The sequence below is a fragment of the Octopus sinensis genome, linkage group LG1 (genome assembly GCF_006345805.1).
Source record: "Octopus sinensis linkage group LG1, ASM634580v1, whole genome shotgun sequence".
Lineage (NCBI taxonomy): Eukaryota > Metazoa > Mollusca > Cephalopoda > Octopoda > Octopodidae > Octopus > Octopus sinensis.
In genome coordinates, this window is record NC_042997.1 from 107308826 (window position 1) to 107331664 (window position 22839).

Below are 22839 nucleotides of genomic sequence, written 5' to 3' on the forward strand. Positions count from 1 at the left end.
TACCTCTAACCTGACACATTTTCCTTGCTAACAATTATTTTTAGTGGTTCACTTTTAAACATAGGAATTGCTAAATTAGATGTAAAGTGCAAATGCCTTTGTAATTAGATTGCTATTGTAAGAATTATGATTACAAGCCTGTTTCTACCTGTTCTATTAAGACATGGTCAATATCTTCATTTTGAACACAATTCAGTACATTCTACATGGCTGGGCAAAAGTGAATTATTCAATAGAACAAAATAGAAATACTTCTTTATTATCAGCATATTTCACCAAAGGTTTATTGAAATGATAATCTCAGTGCAGCTTTTGTAAGTACAGAATATGTCCCCACTTTTTCTTTCTTTTTTAAGTCACAAACTTCCTGAAAATGATGGCAGATGAAAGATTTCATTGTGGAGCAAGAAATAGAAACTAAATCCGGAATCATTGTTATTTTGACAGCTGCTTTTCCATGCTTGCATTGTTTGGTTTATATATACAGTATTTGTATATCGAAATCAAAATACTGAGCAAATAAATTAGACACACACAGAAATAGAGTTTGATTAGTAAAGACAGGAGAAACAGACTGAAGTAGAGACATTACAGCGCTGCTTTAACAAATTTTTCTTGAGAAATCTTCCTTTGATGGGTGAAACAGTTTCGGTCCTCTATGGGGATTCATCCATTCCATGTTGCTGAAACCCTAAGTTACAATATATTTTATCCTCCAAATATTTATTGACATGCTTCAGAAATATTTTGGTTCTTTCAGCCTCAAAATTTGCTCTTACAATAATTATCAAACCTTGAGCAATGGTCAAAGGAAATGAAAGTGAAATACACCCAGCAGTGTTGGTAAATTTATATCTGGAATGTCTTCTCAATACTGGAAACGTTTGTTCCTTATTCTAATGTCCCTGGTGGAATACCAAAAATTACTCAAATTCACAAAGAGAATAGTAACCAGACTTCAAAAATTTCTCTCTCCGAACCCTAAAGGAAGGAGATAGTTACGTCGTAATTCAGATGTTGGTAACTTATTATATGTGACTGTATCTTTCTGGTTAAAGTTAAAATGACTTTTGTGGAAATAAGCAGTTGTTGTCAACACTTCTGCTTCGTGGTCTTTGTAGGCAGCTATGAAATTAGTGGAGAATTCTTCATGGCGAATTGTTAGTTTGTTAGTAACCCACTCACGTTTTACATCAGATACAAGCAAGGTATGCCGTGATGTTCGAGTCTTTTTCATCAACTGCTTGGCTGTGTCCAGAACTTTACTGAAACGATCTGGTCCTTTCTCTGGTGTCAACAGAGTAACATTAAAACCAGTTCCTTTATTCCTTATCATTAGTAAATATATGCTGAACAGGCGTTCTGGGTCAATCTGTGGTGTCACAATATAAACAGTGGCACCAACTCCAAACCAATCATCCAGCAGACATTTCCAAAGTTGTAAGATAAAATCATGACTCATGATGCCACCACCTTCTGGAATCATATCAATGAATTCTTGAACCTAAAATGGACAAAACAAGAGAAAATAAGATCAGTTACAAGTTTTGTTAATAATCTCAAAAGTCAATGATCCAAATATACTTAAAATTTCTCTCACTGATTTTGATCATATTCTAAAAGACTAAAATTTGTTTTATCTGCAAATTCTGTTATCAATGTTTTTGGTTTTACAGTTATTTCACACAATTTGCTGGAAGGAAAAGTTATTATAGACTTTAGACAGGTTTTAAAATAATCTCTAGCTAGGATTTGCATACTCCATGCGATTACACATTAAATTCACTTTAGATATCTCATAACTGCAATCACTAGTAAAATTTCTTGGTCATGGCTTGGCTTCATGAATGAAGATTAGGAAGGTTGTCCACGTTGTCTGCAGGCATGCTCATGACTGACAAATATATTCCATAACACTTGAAGATGGAGTATGTCACATCGTCACAGAACAGACTGAACTATCAACCAAAGCCAGTTATAAGTTACTGTTGTTGAGTGTAACTCCACTCTATTCTCTTTCTTTAAAGCAAACAATATTTCATCTGGAGTTTCAGTTAATTCTCTACAAAAACCCCACCCCACCCCACTAAGGAGTAATATTTCTATATTTGAAAATACTCTGGTGTTTAGTAATGTGGGCATTCAGAAGAAAACTGTTTTGTTGTACGGTCTAGATGTTGTTGTGTCCTGTCTTTTATTTTAAGACACTGTTTGTTAACTGTGATATTGTCAATGTATCTGGAGACAAAGAAGAAGATATCAACAGATACCATGGTTTGGGTGATATGACATGGTTTGCGAAGACCTTTGACCGATGCCAGTGTCGTGTAACTGGCACCCATGCCGGTGGTATGTAAAAAGCACACTTTGAACGTTGGGCCGCACAGAGGGAGTGACAAGTAACTGAGGCCTTCGGCAATATACTGTTCTTGAGGAGACCTTTCATGCCAAGTGAGATCATAGTTGTAGCTGATGCTGGTGTTACATAACTGACACCCATGCCAGTGGCACATACACTCTTGGAGTGGTTGGCATTAGGAAGAGCATCCAACCATAGAAACCACGTGAAATCAAATTGGAACCTGGTACAGTTCCCCAGCTGCCAGTCAAACCATCCAAGTCATGCCAGCATGGGAAACAGATGTTAAATGATGATGATCTGGACTGTATTAGGTGTTCAAAGATGAAGTGAGCTTGACCGTTTCCCTGATGTTACCAGAGTCCTGTCATCTTTCCCACTTATCAAAAGAACCACAATATTAAATGAGAAAAGTATATCAAAGAATGAAGGATGGGTCAGACAGCTTCTTAGGAATAAAATATGAAAAGATTAGATATTATCATTAAAATAATCCTTGGTACCTCAAAATTAAATATTGGTTTCAAATTTTGGCACAAGGCCAGGAAGTTTGGGGGAGGGGAAACAATTACATCACCCATCCAGTGTTCAACTGGTACTTATTTCATTAACCTCAAACAGATGAAAGACAAAGTCAACTTTGGTGGCATTTGAACTCACAAAGTAAAGATGGGTGGAATGCTGCTAAGCAGGTTGCCCCGTGCGCTAACAGTTCTGCCAGTTTGGTGCTTTACCTCAGAATCAAATATTAGAGAAATATAAACCTTTCTAAGAGGCTTAAAAATTAAAAGATTATAAATAGGATTTTAAATAAATTGGGAAATAAAACTATATTTAAGTAATCAAAATTTTAAAAATTAGAATATAAAAATTCTGTAAATGTAAATTACATCACCTTCAAACCAACAAATACTCAACAATAAACATCTTTAACAACCTTCTGTTTATAAGTTGAAACTCACCTAAACAATTTTAACCCCAGAAAAATAGCTGACTGGAGATAGCCAAGCCTTTGATATTGGTTTTGTTTGATATTTTGGTATTAAAAAAACTAAGTTGGTATTAAAAAAACTAAGTTGGTAGAAGTATTCCCACTGCGGTACATATATGTGCATTGTTTGATGGCAGTCAAGGGTTTCTTTATTTTTTGTTAAGAAGTTTGTAATGCAAGAGGCACGGCCATTGAGGATCAGTAAACTCCTAGGAAGAAATTTACCAATTTTGGATACTTCAATGGCATTATTTAAGGATTGCAGTGACAGTAGGCAGTTGGTACAAAGTCATTTACAGTGCCAACTCCGAGAACTGGGGAGATATGGGAGGTAACAGACGTCATAATAGTTGTTCTGGCTTTTAACCTTCTGTCATTCAAATATGTTAGAGTTAAGGTTATTGCCTCTACTAGAGGGTGGGGTGGAAGTAGGGAAGCAGTGTATATGAAAGTGTTTGCAGGTGGGGGGGGGGCGTAAAAAAAGCATTATGAGCATTGTGGGCGTAAGCATTACTGATGCTGCAGATATAAATATAAAAAAAAAGAGAGAGGGGTAAGTGGGCTGCTATCTGGTTTAGTTAGTCCAGAGATGGGGGAAAGAAAGGAGAGGGTGGCAAGATTACCAATATGAGAGGGGGAAGGGCAACTGGATGTCCTGGTAAGAGAAAGAGATTTCCAGTATTGGTGGGAAAGGGTGGGTGCAACCATAGACATGAAAAAGCCATTTTAAGGGGTAGAGCAAACAAGAAAGAATTATTTTAGAGTATGAAATTATTTAGAGTATGAAATATGTATTTACATGTAGCCAAGAAACAAAGTTACTCATAGCAGCGGCAGACCAAACAAAAATTATTTTAGAGAATAGATGAGTTTGAATGAATGAGGCAGTTAAAAAACCAGAGAAATTCTGAGCTGTGCATATTTTCGAGTGTCTTAGTGCTATGAGTGAGACCAGAGGTCAAACGTGTCATGACATTATAATGAGAGGACAATATATCGTACAATATTAAAACAACAATAATAGTGTTTTTATGGCAGGGTAGCTTTAACTGTAACACTATAAGAGTCATGACCATCACTACATATTGTTAAGAGCTTCTCTTTAATGAGATAGAATTTGTCTTCAGGCCTGCAGTACATGTAGTATTGGAAATGATGAAATCATTTATTCAAACTAACCAAGTTAATCTGTTCACATCTTTGCCTCATTCCTTTAAAATCAGGAGTGAAACAGTTATAAACCTATGGGAATATAATTGGATTTAGAGATTTCAGATTCGATTCTGTCGATTCTGATTGGATCGTTTTGGATATCGAGCAATTGTTTTACAGCTGGTCTTGAACTTTGTGAAGTAAAAATTCTATTTTCGCTGAAATTTTTGGAACTAAGAACTGTGTGTCATATTTAAAAGAATAAAAAAAAGTTATCCAGTACTCTGTGTGTGTGTGTTTTTTTTTTGTTGGTATTTTTTTGTTTCACAAAAGATTGAGTTAAGTGTTGACTAATTTTGTTAAAGCACACTTAATGAGATGGAAACAGAAGACACTTTAACTGTTTCCAACACTAAATTTTCAGTGGGGGTGGGCATAACGTGTTCGCAAGATGGATGCTGTTTTTAACACTTCCATAGCAAGAGGAATAGCAGAAAGTAAGTCGTTTGCCAATATTCTAGTGTGAGATGAGAAATGTGTTCAAATGGATGATAGGCTTGCATTTAGTGACTCGGAGAAGAAAGACGCATGGAAGTGACACTCTGAAAGGTTATTAAATGGGGGGAGGGGAGTCTTGCAAATATCAAACCAATTGAGGGACCAGCCATCAGAGTTGATAGCAGTATAATACGGCAATTAAGGACATGACGACTGAGAAAGCCCCCGGACTATCAGATATCACTGCCAAGGTGATTAAAATATCATGCACAATGAGATACAGCTTATTCACTCACATAGTTAATCAGGTTATATATATAATGCATATAATATATATATATGTAATGTGTATGTGTGTATATATAAGAATCTATTATGTATATATATAATGTGTATATAATCCGAACGTGGCCGTTGCCAGCACTGCTCCGACGGGCCTCCGTGCCGGTGGCGCGTAAAAAAGCACCATCCGATCGTGACCATTGCCAGCCTCGCCTGGCCCCCGTGCTAGTGGCACATAAAAAGCACCATCCGACCGTGGCTGTTTGCCAGCCCCATCTGGCACCAGTGCCGGTGGCACATAAAAAGCACCATCCGATTGTGACCATTGCCAGCCTCGCCTGGCCCCCGTGTCGGTGGCACATAAAAAGCACTATCCGACCGTGGCCATTTGCCAGCCCCGTCTGGCACCTGTGCCGGTGGCACGTAAAAAGCACCCACTACACTCATGGAGTGGTTGGCGTTAGGAACGGCATCCAGCCGTAGAAACATTGCCAGATCAGACTGGGCCTGGTGCAGCCTTCAGGCTTCCCAGACCCCATTTGAACTGTCCAACGCATGCTAGCATGGAAAGCGGATGCTAAATGACGATGAAATATATATATATATACATATAAAAGGGATGACCTGTAAGTGGACATCCATTATGCTAGAAGATCCACTATGCCCTTACCACTAAGAAAGGAATGTTCTCAAGAAAAATTTAGCAAATGCCCAGAATCTAAGAGAGGAAGACAAATGAAAAGATACAAAATAGAGATTAATCACAAACCAGGTTTTGTTAACGCTTACATAATCATTTACGTAATTATCCACAACTCATCAGTGTGATCGTCTTTGCAAATATAATTTGCAGAACTATACACAAGATGTCCACATGAGATTGAACATGTATACAGTTCTACCAATTACAATTGGGGTCACTTTTCAAGTCTTCATTTTGGCATGCTAAACTAATATATATATATATATATATATATATATACACATGCATATACTATATATGTAAGCATGAAGACAGGGAAAGCCCCAGGCCCATCAGGAATTACTGCAGAGATGCTCAAAATATCTGGTAGTGTCGGCTATAGCATAGTCACCCGTATAGTTAACCAGGTGATACACGAAGGAGTCATACCCAATGACTGGTGTAGCAGCATAATAGTCAACTGCTACAAAGGTAAAGGCGATGCCCTAGATACAAATAACTACAGGGGCATCAAGCTGTTGGATCAGGTAATGAAGGTTACGGAGAGGGTTATAGCCCAGTTAATTAGAGAGAGAGTTAGCTTAGATGATATGCAGTTTGGGTTCGTGCCAGGGAAAAGTACTACTGATGCTATATTCCTGGTAAGACAGCTGCAGGAGAAATACCTAGCCAAAGGTAAGCCCTTGTACCTGGCTTTTGTTGACTTAGAGAAAGCCTTTGACAGGGTCCCCCGATCCCTTATCTGGTGGTCAATGAGGAAACTAGGGATAGATGAATGGTTAGTGAGAGCTGTGCGAGCCATGTACAGAGACGCAGCTAGTAAGGTGAGGGTTGGCAACGAGTACAGTGAAGAATTCCGGGTAGAGGTTGGGGTCCACCAAGGTTCAGTCCTCAGCCCCCTCCTATTTATCATAGTCCTCCAGGCAATAACGGAAGAATTTAAGACAGGATGCCCCTGGGAGCTCCTATATGCTGATGACCTTGCTCTAATTGCTGAGTCACTATCAGAACTGGAGGAGAAGTTTCAGGTGTGGAAACAAGGATTAGAATCGAAGGGGCTTAGAATCAACCTAGCCAAAACCAAAGTCCTAATAAGTAGGAAGGTGGACCAACCACAAACGACTTCAGGTAGATGGCCCTGCTCGATCTGTAAAAAAGGTGTAGGTAGAAACTCTATAAGGTGCACCAAGTGTAAGCTATGGACACATAAGAGGTGCAGCAATGTCAAAGGAAGGCTAACTAAGAAAATAGTTTTTGTCTGTGGCAGATGCTCAGGAGAAATAAACACTGGAAATGTGCAGAGTCCAACTTCTACCACGTTCCAGGGAGACAAACTAGAAGTAGTTGATAGCTTCCGCTACCTAGGAGACCAAGTCAGTAGCGGGGGTGGGTGTGCTGAAAGTGTAACTGCTAGAGTAAGAATAGCCTGGGCAAAGTTTAGAGAGCTCTTACCCCTGCTGGTGACAAAAGGTCTCTCGCTAAGAGTAAAAGGCAGACTATATGATGCGTGTGTACGTACAGCCATGCTACATGGTAGTGAAACATGGGCCGTGACAGCTGAGGATATGCGTAAGCTTGCAAGAAATGAAGCCAGTATGCTCCGATGGATGTGTAATGTCAGTGTTCATAATCGTCAGAGTGTAAGTACTTTGAGAGAAAAGTTGAACCTAAGAAGTGTCAGTTGTGGTGTGCAAGAGAGACGGCTGCGCTGGTATGGTCATGTGACGAGAATGGCTGAAGATAGTTGTGTGCAAAAGTGCTACAACCTAGCAGTTGAGGGAACCTGTGGAAGAGGTAGACCCAGGAAAACCTGGGACGAGGTGATGAAGCACGACCTTCGAACTTTAGGTCTCACCAAGGAAATGACTGAAGACCGAGTCCTATGGAAGTGTGCTGTGCATGAGAGGACCCGGCAGGACTAGTCAGGCCATATCCCGTGGCCCCTACCTGGGACGTAGTCGATCCACCTGTGCATACCTTCCTCCTTGTGACACTTGTGAAGACCTGCTGAGGCAAGTGAAAATCAATCAAAATAGATGAACATCAATGGAATTTGTATCTTTGTGGTACCAGTGCCTGTGGCACACAAGAAATCCATCCGAACGTGGCCGTAGCCAGTACCGCATCGACTGGCCTCCGTGCTGTGGGAACATGGTGGCACATAAAAACACCATCCGAAGACCCGGCAAGACTAGTCAGGTCATAACCCGTGGGCCCTACCTGGGACGTAGTCAGTCCACCTGTACATACCTTCCGACTTGTGAAGACCTGCTGAGGCAAGTGAAAATCAAATCAAATCAAAACAAATCAAAATAGATGAACATCAATGGAATTTGTATCCTTGTGGTACCAGTGCCAGTGGCACACAAGAATCCATCCGAACGTGGCTTTAGTCAGTACCGCTTGTGGTACCAGTGCCGGTGGCACACAAGAATCCATCCGAACATGGCCGTAGTCAGTACCGCTTGTGGTACCAGTGCCGGTGGCACACAAGAATCCATCCGATCGTGGCCGTAGTCAGTACCGCATCACTGGCCATCGTGCTGTGGGCACATAACAAACACCATCCGGTCGTGGCCGTTCGCCAGCCTCATCTAGCACCTGTGTCGGTGGCACATAAAAAGTAGTCAGTACCGCTTGTGGTACCAGTGCCGGTGGCACACAAGAATCCATCCGAACATGGCTGTAGTCAGTACCGCATCACTGGCCATCGTGCTGTGGGCACATAACAAACACCATCCGGTCGTGGCCGTTCGCCAGCCTCATCTAGCACCTGTGTCGGTGGCACATAAAAACACCTTCCGAAGACCCGGCAAGACTAGTCAGGCCATAAACCATGGCCCCTACCTGGGACGTAGTCAGTCCACCTGTGCATACCTTCCTCCTTGTGATACTTGTGAAGGCCTGTTGAGGCAAGTGAAAATCAAAGGCCTGTTGAGGCAAGTGAAAATCAAAATCAAAATCAAATCAAAACTAATCAAAATAGATGAACATCAATGGAATTTGTATCTTTGTGGTACCAGTGCCGGTGGCACACAAGAGAAAACCATCCGAAAGTGGCCGTAGCCAGTACCGCATCAACTGGCCTCCGTTCTGTGGGCACATGACAAACACCATCCGATCGTGGCCGTTCGCCAGCCTCATCTAGCACCTGTGTCGGTGGCACATAAAAACACCATCCGAAGACCCGGCAAGACTAGTCAGGCCATAACCCATGGCCCCTACCTGGGACGTAGTCAGTCCACCTGTGCACACCTTCCTTCTTGTGACACTTGTGAAGACCTGTTGAGGCAAGTGAAAATCAAATCAAAACAAATCAAAATAGATGAACATCAATGGAATCTGTATCTTTGTGGTACCAGTGCCGGTGGCACACATGAGAACCATCCGAACGTGGCCGTAGCCAGTTCCGCATCGACCGGCCTCCGTGCTGTGGGCACGTAACAAACACCATCCGATCATGGCCGTTCGCCAGCCTCATCTGGCACCTGTGTCGGTGGCACATAAAAACACCTTCCGAAGACCCGGCAAGACTAGTCAGTCCACCTGTGCATACCTTCCTTCCTTCTTGTGACACTTGTGAAGACCGGTTGAGGCAAGTGAAAATCAAATCAAAATAGACAAAATAGATGAACATCAATGGAATTTGTATCTTGTGGTACCAGTGCCTGTGGCACACAAGAAATCCATCAGTGCCGTAGTCAGTGCGGTGGGCACGTGGCCGTTCGCCAGCCTCATCTAGCACCTGTGTCGGTGGCACATAAAAACACCATCCGAAGACCGGCAAGACTAGTCAGGCCATAACCCATGGCCCCTACCTGGGACGTAGTCAGTCCACCTGTGCACACCTTCCTTCTTGTGACACTTGTGAAGACCTGTTGAGGCAAGTGAAAATCAAATCAAAACAAATCAAAATAGATGAACATCAATGGAATCTGTATCTTTGTGGTACCAGTGCCGGTGGCACACATGAGAACCATCCGAACGTGGCCGTAGCCAGTTCCGCATCGACCGGCCTCCGTGCTGTGGGCACGTAACAAACACCATCCGATCATGGCCGTTCGCCAGCCTCATCTGGCACCTGTGTCGGTGGCACATAAAAACACCTTCCGAAGACCCGGCAAGACTAGTCAGTCCACCTGTGCATACCTTCCTTCCTTCTTGTGACACTTGTGAAGACCGGTTGAGGCAAGTGAAAATCAAATCAAAATAGACAAAATAGATGAACATCAATGGAATTTGTATCTTGTGGTACCAGTGCCTGTGGCACACAAGAAATCCATCAGTGCCGTAGTCAGTGCGGTGGGCACGTGGCCGTTCGCCAGCCTCATCTAGCACCTGTGTCGGTGGCACATAAAAACACCTTCCGAAGACCCGGCAAGACTAGTCAGGCCATAACCCATGGCCCCTACCTGGGACGTAGTCAGTCCACCTGTGCATACCTTCCTTCTTGTGACACTTGTGAAGACCTGCTGAGGCAAGTGAAAATCAAATCAAAACAAATCAAAATAGATGAACATCAATGGAATTTGTATCTTTGTGGTACCAGTGATGGTGACACGTGGCACATAAGAAAACCATCCGAACGTGGCCGTAGCCAGTACCGCATCGACTGGCCTCCGTGCTGTGGGCACGTAACAAGCACCATCCGATCGTGGCCGTTTGCCAGCCTCATCTGGCACCTGTGTCGGTGGCACATAAAAACACCATCCGAGCGTGGCCGTCTGCCAGCCTCGTCTGGCACCTGTGTCGGTGGCACATAAAAAACACCATCCGAGCGTGGCCGTCTGCCAGCCTCGTCTGGCACCTGTGTCGGTGGCACATAAAAAACACCATCCGAGCGTGGCCGTCTGCCAGCCTCGTCTGGCACCTGTGTCGGTGGCACATAAAAAACACCATCCGAGCGTGGCCGTTTGTCAGCCTCGTCTGGCACCTGTGTCGGTGGCACATAAAATCACCCACTACACTCTCGGAGTGGTTGGCGTTAGGAAGGGCATCCAGCTGTAGAAACACTGCCAGATCTGACTGGACTGGTGCAGCTTTCGGGCTCCCCAGACCCCAGTTGAACCGTCCAACCCATGCTAGCATGGAAAGCGGACGTTAAATGATGATGATGATGATGATGATGATGATAGGTTATGAGAGGTAATGGTATCAGTGAGACCCAAAAGTGTCAGGTAATGCTGAATAAATGCTATGGATAGACCATTGTTAAGTTCCAGATTCAGTGATTATGTGAATAAGGGGTCCAACTTAGGTCAAATATCAGCGTGCGTATATAAAAATTCTTTTCATAGTGAGATAAATAAAACCAAGGCTGTGTAGATTTTAGAAGATTTATAAATAGGTCTTACAGCTGTTTCTAGGATATTTATTATATCTTCATCAGAGACAGTGTGAGAGGATGGTTAAGCAATAGTTAATTTAGATAAGATACGAAATAGAGAGTGAAGTGGAAGAATGAATATAGATGTGAGATATGCAGAAATATTGCATCTGTAGATCCATTATTTAGGCAGAATGGTATGCATATCAGATTCCAATACCTTATGAGTAAAATCCAACAGTATTTAAAATTGGTCATTCCAAGTATAGAGTTTATACACAGTATTATTGAATCAAGGGTTTTATTTAAAGTGACCTAAAAGTAGGGAATGTATTAGTAAATGGAAGTAGAAAGCACTATCGGAATGTGGTCGATGACAGGTCCTCTTGGCTGGCTCCTGTGCTAGTGGTATGTAAAAAGCACACACTACACTCTTGGAGTGGTTGGCATTAGGAAGGGCATCCAGCTGTAGAAACTCTGCCAGACCAGATTGGAGTGTGGTGTGTCCACTGGCTCCCCAGACCTCAGTCAAACCATTCAACCCATGCCAGCATGGAAAACGGACATTAATCAATGATAATGATGATATATATTTCTCTTTTTCTCTTTTACTTGTTTCAGTCATTTGACTGCGGCCATGCTGGAGCACCGCCTTTAGTCGAGCAAATCGACCCCGGGACTTATTCTTTGTAAGCCCAGTACTTATTCTATCGGTCTCTTTTTGCCGAACCGCTAAGTGACGGGGACGTAAACACACCAGCATCGGTTGTCAAGCAATGCTATGGGGACAAACACAGACACACAAACACACATACATATATATATATACATATATACGACAGGCTTCTTTCAGTTTCCGTCTACCAAATCCACTCACAAGGCATTGGTCAGCCCGGGGCTATAGCAGAAGACACTTGCCCAAGATGCCACGCAGTGGGACTGAACCCGATATATATATATACATATATATAATTTAAAAAACATGTAGTAAATGAATATATACTAAATACAGATGAACAGAAAACATAAGTCACCAACTCCTCTTCAGTTATCAGCCAGAGGGTCAAAGCACAATTTTGGCCATTATCGATAATATTGCTTCCACTCTGGAGGCACCGTCAAGAAACATGCCAGGAATGGGATCAAAACATAAGACAGGCTCAAGATTAGACCGTTAGTAAACAGACAAGGGACAAAATGAAGAGAATAAAGTCTTAGGGCCACACAAAAACAACAATCATATATATATATATATATATATATATATATACACACACACACACACACACATACATACAGTAGTTTACCATTAGTGCAAAATCAAATTAAAATTGAGTAAAAGTTAGAAACAAATTATCACTTTTTTTTTCATCACTTAAAATTGCAATAACTTTTTTCAATCTGATATCTTTTGAGATAACTGATACCTGTTGAGGCAAGTGAAATCGAATTCGATCAAAATCAATGGAAATTGTAATTGTGATACCAGTGCCGGTGGCACGTAAGAGAACCATTTGAACGTGGCCGTTGCCAGCGCTGGCCTCCGTGCCAGTGACATGTAAAAAGCACCATCCTATCGTGGCCGTTGCCAGCCTCGTATGGCACCTGTGCCGGTGGCATGTAAAAAGCACCCACTACACTCACGGAGTGGTTGGTGTTAGGAAAGGCATCCAACTGTAGAAACACTGCCAAATCAGACTGGGCCTGGTGCAGCCTTCTGGCTTCCCAGACCTCAGTTGAACTGTCCAACCCATGCTAGCATGGAAAGCGGACGTTAAACGATGATGATGATGATCTTTTAATGGAGTTTTCAAAAGATTTTACTCATTGAGGTCTTTTAAAAAAATATAATTAAAGTATAGTCTGCATTTGAAATACCCAAGATATTTTGAGTCAAACATCAATTTTAGGTGTTACCAAGTTTTTGGCTACATAAAGCTGCATAACTTTTTTCAATCTAATATCTTTTAATGGGGTTTTCCCCAAAAGCTTCTACTCAAGTTCTTTTAAAAATATATAATTAAAGCATAATTTGATTTTCAAATAACTAAGAAATTATGAATTAAAGTAAATATCAGACATTACTCTCACATTTTTGGCCCTACACTTTCTATTATAACTTTTTTTCTACTGAACCAAATTTCTATTATTTTATGTGAAAATGTAGCTTACCAATGGTCCATTGTAGTGCAAAAAAAATGAATTAAGATTGAGTTAAAACTGAATTTTGGTAAAGTGTCAAATTGGCCACAAGTGAGCAAAAGCTGATCTTAAGAATATTATTCACACACTACCATGTGAATGATATCTATGCGTGTGTGATATGTGTGAATGATATAGGTGTGCGTGTGTGTGTGTCTGTGTGTGTAAAATGTAAAACTCAACTGTAATCTGGAGCAAATTGATGTATGAGAAGAAATTGTTATTCGTAAAGAATATACATTGAATATTCAAATTTATTTGTGGCAATTAATTCTACAAATATCTCAATGATTAATATAGTCTACTTGTTACGAAAAAGTAATGAATTCATAATTATTACAAGATCCATTCAGGTAAAAGGACTTCTCAGAAAATAGTGAGGTGTTGATTTGGGAAAAGTCCAACAAAATCAGCATCTGAACGAAATTCCTAGACAGCATTGCTGAAAATAAAGAAAAGGTAGCAAATGTATGCAATATTATTGAAAGTAACTACCACTCTGATATAAATTTTCTCAGTCTACTCAACAAGAGCAGAAGCAGGTTGAAGGCTTCAAGATCTATCAAACTGTAAAACAAAAGCTTTTGATGAAAAAAGGCAGAAAACTGGCTTCAAGTCAACACGAGAGATTCTCTCCGTCACTTGTGTTCTCCTTGCTTCCTTCAGTCCTGGAAATGTAAGGTTCTGTGCTCTCGGGTGAGTGTGAAAGGAAGTCAATGTAGTGATTCCCCTGTGAGAAACTATAATTTGTCATAAAAACCTGCATGTGATACTAAATAAATAAAAAGCCCTCTGTGTGTGTGTGTGTGTGTGTGTATTCCATGCTGTAAGGTGTTTAGTGTATATAACACATTATATATATCCATTAAGTGGTTGATATTGAGTAGACTCAGTCAGCTCTGTTTGAATATATACAACATATAGACAGTAACTTGAATGCTTATGAGCAGTCCACAGGCCCAGTAAGTTGGATAAGCAAAGACATTCTGTTTCAATCTGGTGAATATATAATGTCCAATGGTAGCAATTATATGATGTTTCAAGGCAACAGATAAATGCTGTCTGAGACCAGCACATAAGTGAGGTATTGTGTAAGGAAACAGAAGGTGTCTGATGCTGGTAAATGCATGAGATATCACAGAAGTAAATGTAAGATGTCCTGTGCTAGCAAATATATGAGGTTTCACGGCAGGTACTATATGCAGTTGGTTAACAGGAAATATATGATATCTCATGGCACACAATAACTGATCTCTTGTAACAATAACGATGTGATGTTTTGTAACAACAAGTATATGATGTTTCAGCACAGAAAATATGCTATCTTTGATGTAACCAAATATATAATGTCTTGTGCCATCTAATACATAATGTTTGTTCATTTCTGCTAATATAAAATGCCTCATGCAAGCAAATACATGCCGTTTGTTGATGCCAGCTAATAATATAGAATGTGTTTTGCCAGCAATTGCCCAATGACTTCTCCTGACAAAAACAATGATGTCATACAGCAGCAAATACATGTGATGTCATATTGTAGAGATTTACTTTGTGTTTTATAGATTAGCATTTAGAGATGCCTTCTCCCCACACTTCTTCATTGCAGAACATACTGTTTGGAAACGGAAGATATTCAAATATGTGAAACTAGCTCAAAGGCCACTCTTTACGGCAGTTTTAAGCTAGTATAAAGCTTTTAAGCAACTGACCCCGAATGGGAAGATCTGCAAACAGATCTCTGGCTTGTTTTGGAGAATTTCTTGCAATTGCTTCCGTCAGAGTCATATCCCAAAGACAATCATATTCATTGCAAAAATATCATGTAAAAAAAAAAAAAAAAAAATTCACCAAAAACAATCGCAGTAATGAAAACATAGGAATCCAAAATTTCTGGATTCAGCCTGGAATCTTTTTAATTTACTCATGGATATAGCTTTAGATTATAAAAATTGTTATCATAAAAAAAATTTGCTGCAAAAAGTCACGTTAAAAATTCGCCAAAAATAATCACAGAAATGAAAATTTGGGAATCCCAAACTTCAGGATTGGGGGGTCTGGATTTGGCCCGGAATTATTTTAATTTACTCACAGAGTCAGCCTGATTTCAAAATGGTATATGTTGGGCTACAGCCTCTAGGAGTAAAGTTGAAAAAGTGTGACACACTGACATTCACGTTTATTGCATGATATTAAGGCGATGAGCTATACTCACTAAGAGAGAGAATTCGCCGGAGAAACCTGATATCCGAACTAAAGATGAGGAAACAAATGGGAGAGAAGGGTTTACGAATCCAAGATGGACAGATAATCAAGTCCTACCTCTGATCCCATGCTGTAGTGCTGACAGGGAAAGTGATGTGAGGGCAAATCGAAGTGAAGTTATACCCCCGTCAACGATGCTATCTCTGATACCCCTTATTCTGCTTGTTCCCCAACTCCCGCCCCTCAGACTTCACAGCTTAGCATCGTCTACACCAACTCATGCTCCTTATTCCCAAAGTTCAGTGAACTATTTACACTGGCCATACGTGACTCCCCTGATGTGATAGCTATCACCGAGACTTGGCTGACTCCAGCAGTAAAGGACTCAGAAATCCACCTGCAGGGCTACGTCCTTTTCAGATGTGACAGAGGAAAAAGGCGAGGTGGAGGTGTTGCTGTGTATGTTAAGTCTGAGCACAAACCGTCCAGCGGTATTCTACCCACTAATGCTCAGCCTACAACAAAATTCGATGCCGTCTATTGCAAGCTGGGCCTATCTGAGTTTTGCCTGCCCGTGTTGGCTGTCTACAGGCCGCCTCTTGCCGACCCCCAGGACGATGCTCATTTACTCGAAGCGATAAGATTCGTTTCAGCTTCGCATGACTGTTTGGTACTAGGAGACTTCAACGCTCCCACGATCGATTGGCCCGCATCGATTTGTACAACATCTTCCTGGTTCGGCCAGGCCCTTCTTGACGTGGCTGAAGATTGTTTTCTATCGCAACATGTTGAATATCCGACAAGGCATCGGTCTGGGCAGCAGCCATCTATGCTAGATCTGGTATTCTCCCGCTATCCAAGATCAGTGTCAGACGTATCTGTGTGCGCCCCTCTTGCCAAGAGTGATCATGCGGTCCTGAAGTTTATCATGCACACAACTTTTTCTACGCCCACGACTACTTCGCTGCCACGTAGAGTCTTCTCTGCAATTAATCTTGAAATTCTAACCGAGGCTTCAGCGCTTCTGGACTGGCGATCCCTGATGACGTTGTCCACAGTTGACGAGCTATGGTCATCCCTCAAAGCACATGTAATCTGTTTGACTGACCAGGCAGTTCCCGTTGGGCTTCCCAAGAGGAAGAAACACAAGCCCTGGGTGACGAAGAGGATTAAACGAGAACGTCGACTCAGAGATATTGCTTGGGCTGAATTCAAAAATCTGGATTCAACTGCAGCTTTTGAGGTGTACAAAACTCAACAAGACCGAGCCGTGAAAATCGAAAAGAAAGAACGCTTCAGTTATGAATACAAAATCGCGGCAAATGCCAGTAGCAATCCAAAAACCTTCTTTGCCCATGTCCAGCGGAATTCCCGCTTGAACAACCAGATTGCAACGTTGGTAGACTCAACAGGCGTATCGATTGAGGACCCTTATCAATAGAGTCAATTATTTGCCGAGGCTTTTTCAACTATTTTCAAACAAGATGATGGTCGTGAACCCCCTCCATTTGATAGATTGGTACCTCCAATGCTTCGATTGGTCATCACGTGGGACAAAGTCAAACGTGTTATTCAAGGCCTCGATGACAACAAGGGTCAAGGCTCTGACGGCATACACCCACGGGTTATCAAAGCATTGGCTCCGGTCATCTGCGAGCCCTTAACACGACTATTCAGTATGTCATTGGCGACGGGTGTTATACCTGCAGACTGGAGAACAGCGATAATCTGCCCAATTTTCAAGAAAGGGAGCCGCAAAGACCCGCTTAACTACCGACCGGTTTCCCTTACATCAATAATCAGCAAGATGTTCGAAACCATCCTTAAGAAAAGTATGATGCTCCACCTCCTAAACACAGCCTCTATCTCTGATTCCCAACATGGCTTCGTGCCGAAGAGATCATGCTTGACCAACTTACTAGTAATGGAAGAATTGGTGGCACGCATCCTTGATGATAGTGATGCTGTTGACATCGTTTTACTGGACTTTGCCAAAGCTTTTGACTCGGTAAACCACCGCCTATTACTTGTCAAGCTTCAAGCATATAGTTTCCATCCGGATATTGTACGATGGGTTGGTGCCTTCCTCTCAGATCGCTCCTTCCAAGTCCAAGTTAATGGTTCGCGGTCCGACGTCTCCAGTGCGAGCAGTGGCGTGCCTCAAGGTTCAGTGCTTGGGCCCTTGTTGTTCTTAGTCTTCATAAATGACTTGCCTGACGACCTCACGCAACACACCCTTCTATTTGCCGACGATATCAAACTGGTCGCTCCTCGCGGTAATATAGAGGATCTTCGTCGATGCCTCCACCAAATTTGGAAGTGGTCTAACGATTGGGACCTGTGTCTGAACGTGTCAAAGTGCTGTCATCTGCCTGTCGGCTCTACTCCTGCAACTCAACTTGATTTCGAGCCGGGTCGTCTGCTGCTGGAGAGGACCGATCAGGTAAAGGACCTAGGTATCTTGGTGGATTCCTCCTTTTCGCCTTCGGCCCAGTGCGTCCATGCTGCCAACAAAGCACGCGGAATTCTGTTCTTGATTCGACGGTCATTCGGAATGCTCACAGCAGCCATATTCCTACCACTCTATGTCACGCTGGTGAGACCCATATTGGAGTATGGGATTCAAGCCTCTTCTCCTTATCTCCTCAAAGACATACAGCATCTCGAAAGAGTCCAGAAGCTGGCTACCCGCATGGTTCATAGTCTCAAAAATTTGTCCTACGAAGAAAGGCTGAGGACGCTCGACCTTTATTCTCTTGAAAAACGCCGCCGCCATAGTGATCTCATTCTCACCCACAACATCATAAGCGGAAAGTGTAACCTCTCGAAAGAGCTGTTCTTCACTCCTGCTCCAGAGCGTCGGCTGCGGGGTCATTCCGAAAAGCTCTACCTGCGACGATTTCATCTCAATCGAAGGAGAGGAGCTTTCTCCGTCCGGGTTGCGGATCCGTGGAACAAGCTGCCAGACGAGATGGTGAAGATGCTGACGACCTGGACCTCAAGTGGCCTGAACTCTTTACATGAACACCACCCTGTACTTAACTCCATGTCCCCCTACATGGCCTTGCTATTTGCTTTTGAGCCAAATTAACTAACTAACTAACTAACTAATTGTTAGCATGCCAGGCAAAATGCTTAGAGGTATTTTGAGTTCAAATTCTGTCAAGGTACCTTTGTTTTTCATCCTTTCAGGGTCACTAAAATTAGTACCAGTCAATGTAATCGACAATCCCTTCCCCCAAAACTTGAGGCCTTGTGCTTCCAATAGAAAAGATTTATTAAAGTTGAAAAACTGTGACATACTGACATATTTATTATATTAGATATGTTTAATTTGGGGGGAAACTTTATTCCAATTAAAGTGTATTTTGTGTGTGTGTAAAGCAAAAATAAAACAAAAATGAAAGTGTTCAGTATGTTGGCCACAGGAATTTCTGTCAAAGAGACATGGTTAAATAAAGTTGTAAATCATCTCTCTCTCTCTCTTATTATTACTCCCACTGCTACCACCAACATTACTACTTTTAATAAAACATCATAACTCTCCCTAAATTTCTTTCTGTCTCTTTCTCTCCCCCCTCTTTTTCTTTCTCTTGGTATCTGTCTTTACCACCCCCTCACCATCTCTATGCCTACTATTACTCTCACCTCATCATAAGAAATAGAAGTGGCACTGAATAGTGAGAGAGGGGGTCAAAGTGTGACACACTGACACACAGAAATTAGTTTTTACATTCATCATATTAGATGATAGTAATATTACAGAAAAAGGATTTTGCTGTTGTATGAACCAGGTTAAATAGTTATTTAGAAGCTGCCTGACAGTTTCGGTAAGATTTAAGAAAATGTTATCCACTAAATTTGCCATTCCAGACACAACGAACAAAAGGTGATGGCCGTTTCAGTAAAAACTAAGAAAATGTTATCCACTAAATTTGCCATTCCAGACACAACAAACAAAAGGTGATGGCCGTTTCAGTAAAAACTTCAAATAAAAAACATTCTTAACATCACTTTCTTCATATTCTTTTCTTCAACGTCAACAATGTATACACTAACTCTTTAAATATCACATTCTGCTGCTATATAATATATACAACCAGTTACAAAACAGATAATGAAAATATGTTCCCAGATTGAAAGCTACCAACTAGTTTAATGCTTGTAACATAACAGACCCAACTGGAGTAGAACAGACACTCAAAATATAGTTGTCTTGTATAATATTTAATTTAAATGTATTATATGAAAATTCTAGGTTTTATAAATTTAATTTTATTTTGATGAATATAATCTTACTTCATCATCATCATCGTTTAACGTCTGCTTTCCATGCTGGCATGGGTGGACGATTTGACTGAAGGCTGGCGAACCAGATGGCTGCACCAGGCTCCAATCTTGATCTGGCAGAGTTTCTACAGCTGGATACCCTTCCTAATGCCAACCACTCAGAGTGTAGTGGGTGCTTTTTACGTGCCACCAGCACAGGGGCCAGTCTGGCAGTACTGGCAACGACCTTGCTCGAATCTTTTTACACATGCCACCTCAGCAAAGGATTGAGGTTATTGAAAATTAGTGTTAAAATCAGTATAATAAATATTAACAGTGTAACCAGCCCACTTATGAGTTCCCCTCATTCATTGGACAATAAACTTTGCTTGTGAAGGCCTGTTGAGGCAAGTGGAATCAAAATCGCTGACGTGGCCGATGACATTACTGCCTGATTGGCACTCATACCAGTGGAACATTAAAAGCACCATCCGAGCATGGTAATTGCCAGGGCCGCTGATTGGCTCCTGTGCCAGTGGCACATAAAAAGCACTATTTGAGCATGGTTGTTGCCAGCATTGCCTTAATGGCACATGAAAAACAATATTTGAGCATGGTCATTGCCAGTGCCGCCGGACTGGCTCCTGTACAGGTAGCATGTAAAAAACACCTTTTGAGCATGATTGTTGTCAGAACTGCCTGACTAGCCCTCATGCTGGTGGCACGTAAAAGCACCCACTACACTCTTGGATTGGTTGGCATTAGGAAGGGCATCCAGCTGTAGAAACTTTGCCAAATCAGATTGAGCCTGGTGCAGCCATCTGGCTCACCAGTCCTCAGTCAAACTGCCCAACCCATGCCAGCATGGAAAGCGGACGTTAAATGACGACGATGAAGTAAATATTAATGAAATGGCTTCAGTTCTGCAGAGTTTTTTGAAAATCCATAGAATAATAAAATTTTGCAGAAATAGGATTTCAAAGGTGCAGATTATAATTATATAACTGATATTCAGAAAATTTTGTTTTTTACTCATTAAGGAAAGAAGTCTATATCTTCTTAACCTTTCAGTAATTGGTTAATGATCATTGAACAGCATAAAAAAACCATGACAATATCCTAATTAACATGAGTCATCAACATGAAACTGGAAGATAGATTATTTGTTTGAAAACAGTCTTCTCAACAACCCCTATGTTAGAGACATAGTTGCTGTTATATCTCATGAACTCGACTTTGAGAACAACAGTAAAGTTGAGAAGAAAACCACACTTGAAATGCATTTTGTTTGGTATTTATCACATTCCCATGACAAGACCTTTACCGAAAGTGAAGTGAAATCAAATGTTATTTATTAAAGAAATAAAAATTACAACATAGCAACCAAAGTAAGTTAACCAACCATCAAAGATTCATAGAGTGCAAGTCTTTAGAGAAATTAAGACATACTCTTTGTCTCCAAGTTAGGACAAGCATAATATAGCCTTTGGAAAATGGTAAAACTGCATCCATCTGTTTGGTGCCCTGTCATAAAATCTTTGAAAGTTCTTCAGAAGATAATAAAAGCAATGAAATTACAACCCTACCAAAAGGATGTAACAATACTTCAAGAGTATCTATCAGGTCATTAAGAATGGAATGTGTCCAATTTAGAACTGAAAGTTTATTTTACTTTATCTCAACAAAAAGCAATGCAGTTAATCAAAGTATGCACCTAAATTATCAACACATTTTTGTCATTTTATCGGAAGTTTATTTATGCCAGCAGTGAAGAATTCTGGAGAGCAAGAGGTGATGAAATCATAAAAGGTTGTTTTTGCATCTTCTTCAGATTTGAAGTTTTTTCCTCGCAAAAACTTGTCTAATGCCTGGAAAGCAGGATAGTCAGTTGGTGCAAGGTCTGGTGAATATGATAGATGACAGAGTGCTTCCAAGTTCAGTTCCTGTAACATGAGTAATGTTCTTTGTGCATTGTGTGGTCAAGCATTGTCATGCAAGAGAATTGGCCTGTCTCTGTTGACCAATCTTGGTTGTTTAATTGCAAGTTCATTCATCATTTCATCCAATTGGTTGATGCATACATCCACTGTAATTGACTTACCAGGTCCCATGAAGCTGTAGTGGATGATACCAGCACTGGACCACCAAACAGACACCATTAGCTTTTCTTGGTGAATATTCTTTTGGGGATTGTGTTTTGGTACTTTATCTTTATCCAGCCACCATGCAGAACACTTGCTATTGTTGAAAAGAATCCATTTTTCATCACACATAATATGATGCAAAAATGGTTCACTTTTATGCCGTGATAGCAAAGAGCAGCAAGTTTGAAGACGATGTGTCATGTGATGCTTATTCAGTTCATTTGGTACCTACCAGCTTCTTTACCTTGCCAATATGTTTCAGATGGTCCAATACAGTTAGGATTGAAACATCAAACCCTGCTGCTAACTCACACAGAGTTTGAGATGTATCCGCTTCCACTACAGTTTCCAGCTCATCATTATCCACCTTGGTCTCGAGTCTACCAAAGGGCTGATTTTCAAGAGTAAAGTCACCAGACTGGAACTTCTCAAACCAACAATGTACAGCGCTCTCATTTACCACACCTTCACCAGACACCTGCCTCGTTGATCTTTCAAGCTGTCTGGGATGCATTGGTTCCATGATGGAACTCATATTCATAAACAACACAAATTTTTTATCTATCCATGGGTTTACAAAACTTGACTAACAAGAGCAAACTCAGAATATAATCAGACACCACGAATTGCATTTCAAAAAGTGGATGATGTAATTTCTTCAATGTTGTAAAGCAAAGAATTAATGACTGTAAAACTTGGTGCATAAGAAAA

At 41.2% G+C, this 22839-nt stretch overlaps 1 protein-coding gene and 1 long non-coding RNA gene across 2 annotated transcripts in view; one reads left to right on the top strand and one right to left on the bottom strand.

Annotated features, from left to right (window-relative positions):
• Positions 1 to 240: 240 nt before the first annotated feature.
• Positions 241 to 22839, bottom strand: part of LOC115213803 — a 44661-nt gene continuing 22062 nt past the window's right edge. The window contains exon 2 of the mRNA XM_036503526.1: positions 241 to 1504. Within this exon, the coding sequence (XP_036359419.1) occupies positions 959 to 1504 (546 nt within the window). The 3' untranslated portion in view covers positions 241 to 958. The remainder of the gene's footprint in view (positions 1505 to 22839) is intronic.
• Positions 8130 to 22202, top strand: LOC118763792. The gene is made up of 3 exons (XR_004999534.1): positions 8130 to 8139; positions 10535 to 10539; positions 21869 to 22202. It is a non-coding gene; the product is annotated as an uncharacterized LOC118763792 (long non-coding RNA).